Genomic DNA, 15000 nt, shown 5'->3' on the forward strand with positions numbered 1-15000 from the left:
CATACAGACAGAAACAGAGATCTTTGAATCTGTATGTGTTCGATATATCATGGACCGCATATGGTATTTGATAGTTCTCTACAACCAACGACGAACTGTGCGCGAAAAGATATCTTTTTTGGAGCGCAGGGAACATACGTACAGAATAGATAATATTCAGATAACGTCGTTATTCGACGCTCAGCATATAAACTATTATCATAAAGATATGGAATGAATATGTTTTGTTGTTGATGATGATGATGGTAACAGTGCTGGGGGTGATGCTGCTGATGATGATAATGATGTCGAAGACGACAAGGACGTTGGCGATAGAATAGTAATAATAATGATAATAATGATGATAATAATAATAATGATGATGATGATGATAATAATGATATAATAATAATAATAATAACGACGACGATGGTGATAATGTTGCTACTGTTGATACCATTGTCGACACAGTCACTTTGCTGTTGGTAGTATTTTTGCCAATATCATTGTTTCTGTCGTTTCCTAATCATTGAGTGTCAAGAAGGAAACATTGTTCGATGACATGGCCATATCATTTTCTTGTTTGGTTATTTGTGTCTCGGTTGTTGGAGGTTTTTCTTATATTTTTTTAATTCCATCTCTGGAATTCTCCAGACGTGACAGGGAAAATCCCCCAAATGCATCTGATCACGCTGGCAGCAATTCCGAACACCGCTGTCAAGCCCTTTTCTTCACATAATGATCTCATTAGATAGCTATTTATCTTGTGTGGCGCCTGGCGACAATCACCAAAAAAACCAAAAAAAACCTCTAAGACTGGGAAATAAAGATCACACAAAAATGAGCTGTTTGTTTGCTAGGTCTCTCTCTCTCTCTCTCTCTCTCTCTCTCTCTCTCTCTCTCTCTCTTTTCCTCTCTCTACACCCAGCTTCTATAATTATATATATATATATATATATTAATATCCATCTAAACCCCCCCTTTTCAAAATTGATGGATGACATCATTTCATAAGGAATCCTAAAAACGTGTGGCCCCTTCCCTCCTTTCCCACCCTCGCTGTCCATGCAGCTCGCTGTCTCCCTATGAGTTTTGGGGAGGAAAGGAAAAGAAGGTGGAACAGAGAAAATAACATCTCTGGACATAAACAGAAAGAAGACGCCCCCACATAAACATGCAACGAGCTCCTAGCAGCTGACTGTTAAAACACCGACCGGCAAAACTCCCGACGTCCAGAAATTGAGTTTCCATTTGTACCATCCCTGGCCCTTTTCCAGGGTCAAAAGGGGGCAGCGTAGCAAAACAAGACACCCTAAGTGAATCAGCAGTGGCCTCCCGTGGGTCTGAATTCTCGGCGATGCTATTTTTCAGCCGGTGTCGGAGTCGAAAATTCCACCCCATCTCTCAACTCTTCCACTCTTGGATGTCCCCATGTCAACTCTGTCTCTGTTTCTCTGTCTCTCTTTTTTTTTCTTTTTTTTTTTTTGTCTGTCTGCGCCCCGCCTCTCCCCTAGCCCCCCCCGCGCCCCCCCCCCCCACCCCCCCTTCCCACTTTCGCTTTCTCTCTCTCTCTTGTGGATTCCACAAAAATATTATAGACACCCTACTTTATTTCGATTTGCCATGCTTATGTCATCAACTAACGAAACTATTATAAAACAGTTTGCTATTTACTTATATAAGGCTTTTAAGTTTCGCAGTGTATTATGTAGTTAATTATTATTAGTTGTGTATTATCCAATTTGTGGATTATCATTTGCAGTTTATTATTCACTTCTGTAATTTGTAAGGTTTTGATTTTGAATGTTGATTCACTGTACCCCCTTCATGAGGGGCCATGGCCTTTATTGAATAAACTATCCGTATCCGTATCCGTATCCGTATCTCTCTCTCTGCCAATCGTGAACGCATTATTGGCTAACCTAAAATGTTCCCTGGAGATATTTTTAATCCATGCGTGACGCTTTTCTTTCCCTCAACCGCTGTTGCCGTGAAAATTTAGTAAAAATCGAATGGAAACGTGCAAGGAATATTTCTGCTTTTGACATGTCTTCTTGTTCCCTGTTTTTAAACTGTGGGAAAGAGACAGGCAAATGGGGTAGTGGGAGGGAGTGGGGGTGGGGGTGGGAGAGACAATCAATCGGAAAGAAAGCAAAAAAGAAAGAAAAGGAGAGAGAGAAACAAAGATAGAGAGAGAGACAGACAGAATGAGAGATAGAGACAGACAGAAAAAGAAAAAAAAGGATAGACAGATAGATAGATAGATAGATAGATAGATAGATACAGAGAGTGAGACAGACAGACGGAGAGACAGAGACAGACAGACAGACAGACAGACAGACAGACAGACAGAGAGCATATTCGGTTTTTGTTGTTTTTTTGTTTATGTTTTTGGTGGTTGTTTCTTTGCTTTTTTGCTGTTGTTTTGGGGGGTGTTTGTTTTTTTGCCGCTGTCTCTATTTTATCTTTAAGAGAGTCTCTGGATATAGGTGTGATCAGAAAATATGACATTCACAATTATGGTGCATCATACAGGTGTGGATTTCATTTAAAATGAACCATCCATTCGGTATCTATCGGAGTACCCTGAAGAAAACACAGAACGGGTATCGGGGTGTCCTATAACAGAATGGGCGTGTAACGTTTGGACAGACCAGAACGGGTCACACACACACACACACACACACACACACACACACACACACACACACATTTCACCCTCTACAGCAGAATACATAATGAGCAATAATGAATGAAATGCAGTAGTTCTAGTAACTACAATGCTGTAGATCATCCTTCATGAAAACAAAGATTTCTCTACAAATCTGTTTATATCCACAGAGAGAGTGAGAGAGAGAGAGAGGAGATAGACAGAGACAGACAGAGACAGAGAGACAGAGACAGAAAGACAATGCTGTAGATCCAGTAATTGTTCATGAACACAAAGATTTCTCTGCAAATCTGTTTATATCCACAGACAGACAGATACAGACAGACACAGAGACAGAGAGAGAGAGAGATGAGACAGACAGAGACTGTGCGAGAGGAAGAGACATAGATGGGCCAGGGGGGACAGACCGGCAGGTACAGAGAGAGAGGGGGGGAGACAGTCTCACACACACACACACACACACACGCGCGCGCGCGCGCGCACCTACTTGCAGAAATAGCGAGGGAGAGGAGAGAGAGAGAAGGGAGAAATACAGACAGACGGAGACAGTGAGGGAGAGGAGAAAGAGAGGAGGGAGAAATACAGACAGACGGAGACAGAGAGGGAGAGGAGAGAGAGAGAGTGAAAAAAAGAGAGAGAAAGAGGAGGGAGAAATACAGACAGACGGAGACATAGAAGACAGCAAATAAGGCGACGGGTAATAGGGATATGGACAGATAGACACATTATGAGAAAGACAAAGAGAGGGAGAGAGAGAGCGGAGAGAGAGACAGAGACAGACAGACAGACAGAGTGAAGAGAGAAATCGACAAGGAAACATATGTTAACATTTTTGCAGAAAGACAGAGGCAGAGGGAGTGCGACATACATGCACACACACACACACACGCGAGCGCGCGCGCACGCACACACACACACACACACACACACACACACACACACACACACACATACACACACACACACACACACACACACACACACACACACACACACACACTGACAGATCGACCGAGAGGGATGCTCAACGAGCTCTCGATTTCCAGCTCGACTAATTCGCACACTTTGACTGTCCTCGAGGCTTGACCGCCCAGAATGGCAGCACTTTGGTCGACACCCATTTCGCACTGATGTCTGCGGGGCTGTAAACTTACAGCAGAGGAGCACTTCAGCCTGACGGACACTTGAAAGGCGGTCTCAGCTACATGCATATGGAGTGAGTTCCAAATTGATATTGATCTGAGTGGGGGGAAAGTGACGGGGGGGTGGGGGTGGAGGAGGAGGGAGGGTGGAGGAGGTTTGGGGAAATGGGCGGGATGAGGATCTGGGGGTGGGGGGGGGGGGGGGGCGGGGAATGAAGGGAGACACAGAGGGGGTTGGGGTGGAGAGTCGGAGGGAAAAAAATGCATGACTCTATTTTTTTTTAAACTGTCTAGAACTTTGATCTCAGCTCCGATTGTTTTTGCGTTGTTGTTGCTGTTGCTGTTGTTGTTGTTGTTGCTGTTGTTGCTGCTGCTGTTGTTGTTGTTGAAGCTGTCTTCTGTTATTGTTCTATTTTTCATATCTCTTTCATACACTAATGCGTTTATGTTCAGACGAGAAATACATTCTTTTGCTCTGCTCAAATTGGAAGTATCAGTATATTCAGCATGTAGTTCTTGCCAATATTTTCGTGAGTTCTAAATCCCTCAAATTGGAAGTATCAGTATATTCAGCATGTAGTTCTTGCCAATATTTTCGTGAGTTCTAAATCCCTCAAATTGGAAGTATCAGTAGATCCTGCATGTAGATCTAGCCAATATTTTCGTGAGTTCTAAATCCCTCAAATTGGAAGTATCAGTATATTCAGCATGTAGTTTTTGCCAATATTTTCGTGAGTTCTAAATCCCTCAAATTGGAAGTATCAGTATATCCAGAATGTTGTTCATGTCAGTATTTTCGTGAGTTCTAAAAAAAATTCATAACAGACACATCGAAAGAATGAGAGGGGGTGACCCGAAAGATAAGATCCATGGAACGCTAGAAGCTGTTGATGTTCCTGTGTGTCAATGCAGTATGGAGGCCAGTAAACACACACACACACACACACACACACACATACACACACACACACACACACACACACACATATATATATACACACACACACACACACACACACACACACACTCTTTGTCACCACACCACACGCAGAAGAGGTCGCCAGCAGCGAGGGTGCTCAGCATATGGAAGTTGTAGAAGAAAACCGCACGTGAACGTTTAACCAAGCTACGCGTTTCAGGTTACCCCCCCGTAATAGCTCCCATCCTACTTTTGCCAACGATCCCCCGCAAAACCACCAGTCCTTCCTCCTACCGTTACCCCCAACCCCCCAAAAAGGAACGAAGCAACGCATACAAATTACAGTCCCCAATTACACATCCAAAATACCAGAGGTGGAATCAGAATTGCTCTAAAGAGCAGACCGAAAATAGACACCGCGATCAACTCGAACAAGACCTGTTGGGGAGGACAGGGGGGGGTGGGAGGAGGTGGGGGGGGGGGGGGGGGGGGGGGGCTGGGGAGGTATTTCCGCACGACGCTGACAAAGAAGATTGGGGTGTCCGTTTTCGTTAGTAGGATGTGACCATCTGTGTGTGTGTGGAGGATGTCACCGCCTTTTCCATGGAGCGGAAAGTGCCATCAGTTTACAGAAGACTGTCGGTCTCGGCAACAGGAAACCCATTCCGGTGTTAAACGATTTCTAAGCTTGCAATACCTCTGTGGATCTTTCTTCTTCTTTCTTTTTTAAAGTTCGTTCCAACGGTTCTTGAAATCATCATGCTCCATTCTTAAAGCGGTTTCTTTCTGTTCACCAAACGAATGGGTCGTCGTTCTTCATCACAGTCACATGATATGATACGATACAACACAATACGATACGGTACAATACGATATAATATGATATGATATGACATGATTTGACATGGATACTTACGTACCCCCTATCCTCGGTCAAAGACCAAGCTTTAAGCGCTTTACAGAGTCATTTGCACCATAGGCTGTCTGCATGGGTAGAGCCGACTGACGGCTGCCATTGAACGCTCATCATTCGTTTCCTGTGTTAATCAATCAGGTTTCAGTCACGTACACACACACACACACACACACACACACACACACACACACACACACACACTCACACACACTCACACACACACACACGTCATGTTGGAAGCCATACTCCGTTTTCGTGGGTGTGCATACCGGGCATGTTCTTGATTCCATAACTCATCGAACGCTAACATGGGTTACAAGATCCTTAACGTGCTTATCTGGTCTTCTACGGTGCGTGTAAACACGAAGGGAGTTCAAGCACTAGCAGGTCTGCACATAAAATCATTTTGCCCTGGCTGGAAGACCTGAAGAATCTCCACCGTTAACCCACCAGGCGCGACGTAGGTCGAAATCAGGAAACAGTTTAGTCGAGTCCGATTTCGCGCCAACTGGCTTCGGCTGAAAATTCTCAAGGCCATAATCATATCTTAAAAAAATAATAAGTTGATATATAAGTGATGTTGACTTCCCTGATACAGGTTTCAAATAGTAAGGTAAGAATTAGCTGTGGGCTTTGATGATAAATTACATTAAAAATGTTTTCATTGTCGTTTCTCTATAAAGCTGTCTCTTCTGAAAGCCTTGTGTCTAAACGGAGTAAAAACAACAACAAAAAATGTCATTCTCGAGTACTCCTTTTCATCGTGAAAGTAAAAATGATTGGAATGAAGCACAGATAGAAAAATACGACCGAGAGCTTAGACTGAAGACACTGTTAATTGATTGCTTACTGCCTGAATAAAAAAATAAGTGGACTGCCTGTCCGCATGAACATGAACACACATTTAAAAATCATTCTTTTTTTCCGAACTAGAACATCTTGTTCAGATTTTATATTTTGACCTTTCCTCTTGCTTTAAAACTGAAAACAGGCTACAGAGAAAAAACAGAATAGCACTTCTTCGTGCGGTCAATAAGAATGTTCGTGGGCTGCGCATGTAATATCGCTTGCACACCATATACATCTACAAATGACCGGACATAATCTCTTCTTGTTCTCTTTGTCAGATACAGTTCGTGACTTTGGAAAAAATGTTTGACACAAAGATAAGTTTGAATGAAGACACGAGAAAAGATTATATTTTGCACCATTTCGCATTTCGTTCTCAGGTTTTTTGTTTGTTTGTTCTTGTCTTTAGCTAGTTTTTTTGTTTTTTTTTGTCTGTCTGTTTTGTGTTTTGTTGTTTTTTATCCAATGTTACCATTACACCCACAGAATTTTGTTTGACATACAGTATACTCTTGTCTTTCCCATTGTTATTTAAACAAAGCAGTGAAGACCCTTCGCTTTTCCATCATCATTTTACTCGATGCAGTCCACACCACACTGCTCCAGAACACGAGCTGGCGTGGCACCGCAGAGTATGGTGCAGAACTTCAACCGGCACAACTCTCGGACGACACAGACACAAAAGCGCAGCTGGTACGAGTGAGTTCCCCTGTGATGGGACGTTCCCTATCTCTGCAGTAATTATGTCTGGCATCTCCCTGACGAGAACTAAAAGAGGCGAAATGACTGTCTCTGTCTGTCTCTTGTCTTGAATGCCTGCTTGCAGTACTGTATTATGTCGTCTGGTCAGGGCTCCCCGGGAGACTGTGGAACCGGTTAGTGAGATGGTTAGATGTCTGTGTTCGTGTACAGGGTGTGGCGAAGATTAGAGTTTACTGAGTCAGAGTTTGTTCTTTCTCCTTCTCCTCTGCTCCTGTATCTGTCTGTCTGTCTGTCTGTCTGTCTCTCTTCTAGTATTATGCGCACTTTCTTGTTTATCAGTCTATCTGTTTTACTGACTTATTTGGTTGCCTATTTATGTTTGTTGTTTGTTTGCTTGCTTTTAATAAACCTTATTAGAATGGGCTTTGGATAAACATCTAAACCAGCCCTCGAGGCCAACGGCACCATTATGAACTCTCTGTGAAGCTGATTTCAATACGGGAAAATGCACCCAGTACACTTTTCAGCGTCCGCCCGGACTCAGTTATATTCCAGACAGTCTATGACCGGAAAATTAGGCCAGATGTTATTTCAGTTTCCTGTTTGAGGTCTGTCGGGGGAAAGAGCTTTTCGACTGAACGAAAGAAAGAAAAAAAAATATAGGAAAGGACAAAGAAGCAGAATAAGGGACAGAAGAAAATGAGAAGAAAATGTGAGGGAGTACAAAAGGACTACGGGCAAGGGTCTAAAAAAAGAAGACGAAGACGAATAACAACAGAAAAGGAAGAGATAAAAGGGCATGAACAACAACAATGTTGCCGGGGTTGTTTGCAGCTACAGGGAACTCTTGAGAAAAGCATCTCTCTCTCTCTCTCTCTCTCTCTCTCTCTCTCTCTCTCTCTCTCTCAATGGAATGAGCATGTTCAAAACAGTAATAGATTTAGTATGTATAGAACATTTTGCGGACTACATGATATGAAACCTTATTTGACGTTAAACATGGACAAATATCTAAGAATAATAACCACAAGATTTAGGTTGGGTGTGTCGAGTTTGGCTGTACATCGTTACAGATACAGTAAATTTGATGTTAATGATTTGATTTGCCCATTATGCCAGAAAGACAAAGAAGACGAAGTGCATTTTGTTTTGAGCTGCTCGGCTCTTAAGGAGTTAAGAGAAAGATATATTCCAGCCAGATATTTCCGACAACCTTGTACATTCAAGTTGTGCTTATTGGTGTCGTCCAAAAGGCAAAATGATGTATGGAATTTGTCCATTTTCCTGCACAAAGCGTTTAAATTTAGAGAAATTGTAACCTCATAATGTGTTTTGCAAATGTATCTGTGTTTCATGTGATTTCGTGTGATTTTGGTTTTCTCGTGTTTATTCAAACAAATGTGACGTAACAAATGTTGTTTGTGTACCCCTTCATAGGGGCTATGGCCTGATGAATAAATCATCCGTATCCGTATCCGTATCTCTCTCTCTCAAAAAAAAAACAAAAAAACCAGCTCACCTGTGTCTGTGTCTGTGTCTGTGCCTGAGTCTGTGTCTGTGTCCAGTGGAAGCAATTAAAATCTGAAGCAAGTAATGCTCCCTTCGTGTATGGTCAGTGGTGGTGATCTGTAGGAGTCCTTGTCCTTCAGTGGATTTAATGCGTCTTCAGTGGATTTATATGACGTGATAAAGTCCTAGTGATTCATGTGTTTCTAAACACCCAACGAGGTCCGGCACCGTGACAGACTTCACCAGCATGTGTGACTGTAAGTCACTGTGTTGTGTTTTAATTCACTACACATGGCAGACACTGATACTGACTCATGTGATGCCAAACTCAAACCTACCAGAGATTACATTCAGGAACGTTTTACGTGTGACAAAGATGAACTGGCTGTTTGGAGAAATTGCCTCTTTTACCGCTACTGTGCAATCCAAGAGGACGAAATAACCGTTCAATGCAATGACTACGATAACAGCGGAACTATTTTAAATCCATCATCGATTCTTATAAATGTGCCTCCGTCACCAACTATTTCTAAGTCTGTTCTTCGTGTTTTCCATAAATCGACAAAAGCCACTCTTTTGTGTTTATACCACAAGGGAATTTTGTACTCTAAATTGACTGGCGGTGAAAGGGTTAAAGGCAGGGGCACAAAAACTGCTGAATGGAGGAGGAGAAGATTCGTGCATGACACAGAACAATCATCACAGACATACATGTCCTCTGGTTTGAACGTTTCGCGACCGAGCAAACAAAAGAAAAGACACCTTTGGGAAAAACGCTTGTCGTCAGAGGACAGAGAAAGCAATTTAGGCGATGTTCTTCAAATGACGGGAGACCGCAGGCGTTGTGAGAAAGAAGACAAAGCCACGCAGAGACAGAAAGACAGAGACAAAGAGACACGCACGGAGACACAGAGAGAGAGAGAGACAGAGACAGACAGACAGACAGAGAGGGAGAGAGAGACAGAGACAAACAGACACAAAGAGACAGAGACAGACAGAGAGGGAGAGAGACAGACAGAGAGAGAGAAAGAGGGAGAGAGACAGACAGACAGAGACAGACAGAGAAGGAGAGAGACAGACAGACAGACAGAGAGGGAGACAGACAGACAGAGAGGGAGAGAGACAGAGACAGACAGAGAGTGAGAGAGACAGATAGACAGAGAGGGAGAGAGACAGAGACAGACAGAGAGTGAGAGAGACAGACAGATAGAGAGGGAGAGAGACAGAGACAGATAGAGAGGGACAGAGACAGACAGACAGAGAGGGAGAGAGACAGAGACAGATAGAGAGGGAGAGAGACAGAGACAGACAGACAGAGAGCGAGAGCCAGAGACAAACAGACAGAGAGGGAGAGACAGACAGACAGACAGACAGACAGACATAGAGGGGGAGAGGGAGAGAGAGAGTAGAACAGAAAGGAGGGATAGAGACAAAATGGCAGGGTGGGTGGGTGGGTGGGCATGATTGAACGAAGTCTTGTCAGTGTCTACTTTTTGTTTCTTTTGTGTGTATTCACCTGAATGTGTCTGGTTAAAAGCTGTGTGTTTTATCTGTCTCCTGCAGCATTCGTATTCGGCGAAAAGTGAAATATTTGTCTGAGCAAAATAAAAATAGTTTCTAGCTAGATAAATAAAGGAGGCAGCTAGACACAGGGACAGACAGAGAGATATAATGATCAGAACTCATCCCGTTCGAGAAAATAAGAGAGAGAATATTTGCAGAAACTGTTAGAACAGCAAAAGTTTAGGCTGTGTTTGGCCAGATATCAGACTGGAAAAAAAAAAAGATACACGTGGCATTGACATTTGATTTTAATCGAAAAGGGAAGAAAAAGCACGTGTGTGCACGTGAAATCTAGCACACGAGCTTGCACGACTGTACACTGACACAGACACACGTATGCACACACACCCACGGGAGCACAGAGATTCATACACTGGCTAAGTCCTTTGTGAATGGTGTGAATGAGTATGTTAACGCCAGAATGGGTATGTTAACGCCAGAATGGGTATGTTAACACAAAACATACCATCAAACAAACAAAGCTACACTGTTCTATGGAACAGAATACAGAATAATCAACACTATAAAGAGGTTTTTTTGTTGTTTTTTTTGTTTGGTTTTGTTTTGTTTTTTGCTGCCCCATCATCTGCACCGTTTCAGTGGCATTACTCCCACGCCGCTCATTTTAGATTCCCCCATACACGGCCACACCCGGTTTCGTCCGTCGCAGTTCCAGCGTCGGCAGTCAACAGGGAACCATCGATGTTAGGTCGCCAGGAGGCCACACACCAGAGGAGACCCTGCACTGCTGCTGAGTCACTTCGGTGGTGTTCAGTGGTGCCTGTTCTGTTTTAACGTACTTAGGACACCACCTACTAAGCCCCCTACTAACGACAATAATGGCCTAGTCGCGGAGCCAGACTGAGTGAGCGTCCCTCCCAGAGTGGAGACCGCCACCACGTCCCTCAAACAACAGCCCCCCATGAATCTGCCGACACTGACGACATTGACAGGACTCACCCCAAGCACGGAAGTGGACGGGTATCGAAACTGAGGTCACCATGAGAGCAGGGCATGAAAGGCCACAGACTTTGAGACTATTTTGTTTTTTTTTATATTGATGACGATGAAGGAGGAGGAGGATGACGATGATGATGATGATGTTGCTATGGAGGTCCATTTTGGTTTGGGACTGCGTGACAAGGCTGTTCTCTACGCTTTCTGTCATGATGATATCCCGGCGTTACCAGGCCAGAGAGATACAGACACTTGCAGTGTTGGTCATGTAATTACAGCAACACACCCAAAGACGCATCCTTGAAGTGGATGACACTCGACTGTGTGGTCCCAGTCTCCCCATTTAAGCCCACAGCACACTCAACTCTGGGTAGGAGCCGGCCACGGGCCGAAAAACCCACCTCCGTTAGCAAGCTTTCGGAAATCAGATTTCGAACAATTTCAGAGAAGGCTGATGACATTCATAAAATCAATTTAAACAATGCCAATAATACTCGTATTTTGACTAGTTTGTTCGAATATTCTTTAGAGCTGGACAACAAAGAACAAAGTGTATCTTATTTTCTTGTTTGTATGCTTTGCATCTATAATGATGGGCCACTAATTCAGAAAAATAAACAATAGTAAACTTGTTGATGGAGTCTCCCGACGGATGAGTAGGCAGGCAGGTTTATCTGTCGGTGTGTGTCCTCATATGGGAGAAGAGGTCGATTCTGGATGCACAGGGAAAACGTCTCCAGAAGTTGAGCCCTGCTTCCTTCGCTCACGCTTCTCCTTAATGGCCAGCGTTCTCTTGTTTTCAAACGTCTTTATGCCACTAGAGCACAGCATCCTCCAGCGAGAGCGGTCAAGGGCATCAGTTTGCCAGGAAGCGAAGTAAACTTGTTTATATTTTACACGTCTGTCCATATTTAGCACCAAGAAGGGGTTTTTTCGTTATGGAGAGAGAGAGAGAGAGAGAGAGAGAGAGAGAATCCATAGCTAGACAAATACACAGACAGACCGACAAAGGCATTACCAAACTTGCTTTGTATGCTTGCCTTGGTCCTTTACCTCCGTGGGGAACGGTCGGGGCACCGCGATGTTGACCCATGCACTGGCCTTCTCCACTCTGGACGATCATGTGTGAGTGACTGTGTCTCAGCAAATGTCAGCCAGTCACCAAACAGAACACACAAGAACAAAACACAAAAACTATAGACAAACCCTGCATATATTTTTCTCGCTGTGTTGGTGGTGGGCATCTGCCCAGACTTACTGTTGTCTCTGTTGTGTCATGTCCCGCATCAGCCACTGAGCCCTTTGCCATTCCACCTTGTGAATCGGCATCCAGTTTTTAGTCTCGGGATTTCAATCAAAAGTACCCTTTTGTCGCTGTGGATTAGTATCCCTTTGTTACGCCTCCCCCCCCTCCCCCCCCCCCCCCCCAACACACACACACACACACACACACACACACCCTCCTCCCATCCCTTCGGTAACCACTTATATTTCATTCAAGAGACATTGTATTCTTGACCCAAATGATGTGACTGTGGAGTTACGGGGATTTGCTGTCTATCTTAATGGGAAAGCTTCTCTTTAAACTGCAAGCCTGCAGAGCACTACACAGTGTGAAATATCTGTCTCTTGCTGTGCATAGTGACCTTCTCGTTAGAGGAACGAAATAGTCAACAAACTTTTACTGAGGAATTATTTTTAACTCACTCCCCTGCACCTTCGTGCACAGTTTTCAAGGTTGAGTTAATTGGGGGTTTTTTACGCTTCGTCCCCTTTCTTATAAAGAGTGAGGACACCAGGGCCTGGATTTATTATTGACTATTGGCCTGTATTTGTTTTTGTATTTCTTTTTATCACAACAGATTTCTCTGTGTGAAATTTGGGCTGCTCTCCCCAGGGAGAGCGCGTCGCTATACTACAGCGCCACCCTTTTTTTGTATTTTTTTCCTGCGAGCAGTTTTATTTGTTTTTCCTATCGAAGTGGATTTTTCTACAATATTTTGCCAGGAACAACCCTTTTGTTGCCGTGGGTTCTTTTTCGTGCGGTTAAATGCATGCTGCACACGGGACCTCGGTTTATCGTCTCATCCGAATGACTAGCGTCCAGACCACCACTCAAGGTCTAGTGGAGGGGGAGAAAATATCGGCGGCTGAGCCGTGATTCGAACCAGCGCGCTCAGATTCTCTCGCTTCCTAGGCGGACGCGTTACCTCTAGGCCATCACTCCGTATATGTATACGGGTTTGGTTTGGTTGTTTTTGTTGGGGTTTTTTTGTTTTTGTTTGTTTGTTTGTTTTTGTTTTTATTTTTTGTTTGTTTGTTTGTTTTTACTCCTCCAGCCATTACTTTTTGTCAGATCATTAAACTAAGGACTCGTGCCTACACACCTTCTTTCTTTTCTTTTCTCTTTTTTTTCCCCTTCTTCTTCTTCTACTTCTTCTGTGAGTATGTGTGGAGTGGGGGGGGGATGGGGAGACGGTGGACAGAAGCATTTTTTAGGCTGATGGGACAGACTGGATGCGCTGTCACGACCACCATTATGGTGTATCATGTTGCAGTGCGCACGTGCTGGCCCGCTGTCACACTATCGATTTATTAACGACTCGTCAACAGCTTTCTCCCTCCAAGGATTTTCCTCCTTTTCTCTCTCTCTCTCTCTCTCTCTCTCTCTCTCTCTCTCTCTCTCCTTTTTCCTTTTTTTTTTAATTCCTTTTTTGTTTGTTTGTTGTCGTTGTCTTTGTCATTTTTTTTTTTTTATTCTTTCATTTTAGCTGGTGACATAAGGATTGTGCTGCATATGCAAGTGCGTTTGGATAAGTGTGCGTGAGTGTGTATGTCTGTATGTCTCACTCTGTCTCTCTGTCTCTCTGTATATATATCTATCCATTTCTCTCTCGCCCTCTCTCTCTCTTTCTTTCTTCTTTCCCCCTCTCTCTCTCTCTACACAAACACTCACACGCAAGCAACACACACACACACACGCGCACGCACAGAGAGAGAGAGAGAGAGAGAGAGAGAGAGAGAGAGAGACAGAGAGAGACAGAGACAGAGAGAGAGAGAGAGAGAAATAAGCACAGATCGTGGCATAGAAAAACAACAAGAGCGACAGACGAGACAGTTCATGGGAAGACAGACAAAAAGAGGGAAAAAAGATGCCACAGTGAAAGGCCACAGACATACAGGCAGGCAGACAGACAGGAAGGCAGGCAGGTAGACAGACAGACATTTAGGCAGGCAGGCAGGCAGACAGACAGACAGGCGGACAGGCAGACAGGCAGACAGACAGACATTTAGGCTAGCAGACAGACAGACAGGCGGACAGGTAGACATTTAGGCAAACAGACAGACAGACAGGCGGACAGGCAGACATTTAGGCAAACAGACAGACAGACAGGCGGACAGGCAGACAGACAGACATTTAGGCACGCAGACAGACAGGCAGGCAGACAGACAGAGAGACAGACATTTAGGCACGCAGACAGACAGGCAGGCAGACAGGCAGACATTTAGGCAAGCAGACAGGCAGACAGACAGACATTTAGGCAAGCAGACAGACAGACAGGCAGACAGACAGACATTTAGGCAAGCAGACAGACAGACAGGCAGACAGACAGACATTTAGGCAAGCAGACAGACAGACAGACAGACACTTAGGCACGCAGACAGACAGGCAGGCAGACAGGCAGACATTTAGGCAAGCAGACAGACAGACAGACAGGTAGGCAGGCAGGCAGACAGACATTTAGGCAAGCAGACAGACAGACAGGCAGACAGGCAGGCAGACAGGCAGACA

General features: G+C 44.2%; 1 protein-coding gene across 1 annotated transcript in view; it reads left to right on the forward strand.

The window, feature by feature from the left end:
- The window catches only part of LOC143281472 (uncharacterized), a 70741-nt gene that overhangs the window by 52691 nt on the left and 3050 nt on the right, over positions 1–15000 (forward strand). The window contains exon 4 of the mRNA XM_076586682.1: positions 7083–7175. Within this exon, the coding sequence (XP_076442797.1) occupies positions 7083–7175 (93 nt within the window). The remainder of the gene's footprint in view (positions 1–7082; positions 7176–15000) is intronic.

Source organism: Babylonia areolata, chromosome 4 (genome assembly GCF_041734735.1).
Source record: "Babylonia areolata isolate BAREFJ2019XMU chromosome 4, ASM4173473v1, whole genome shotgun sequence".
Taxonomy (NCBI): Eukaryota; Metazoa; Mollusca; class Gastropoda; order Neogastropoda; family Buccinidae; genus Babylonia; species Babylonia areolata.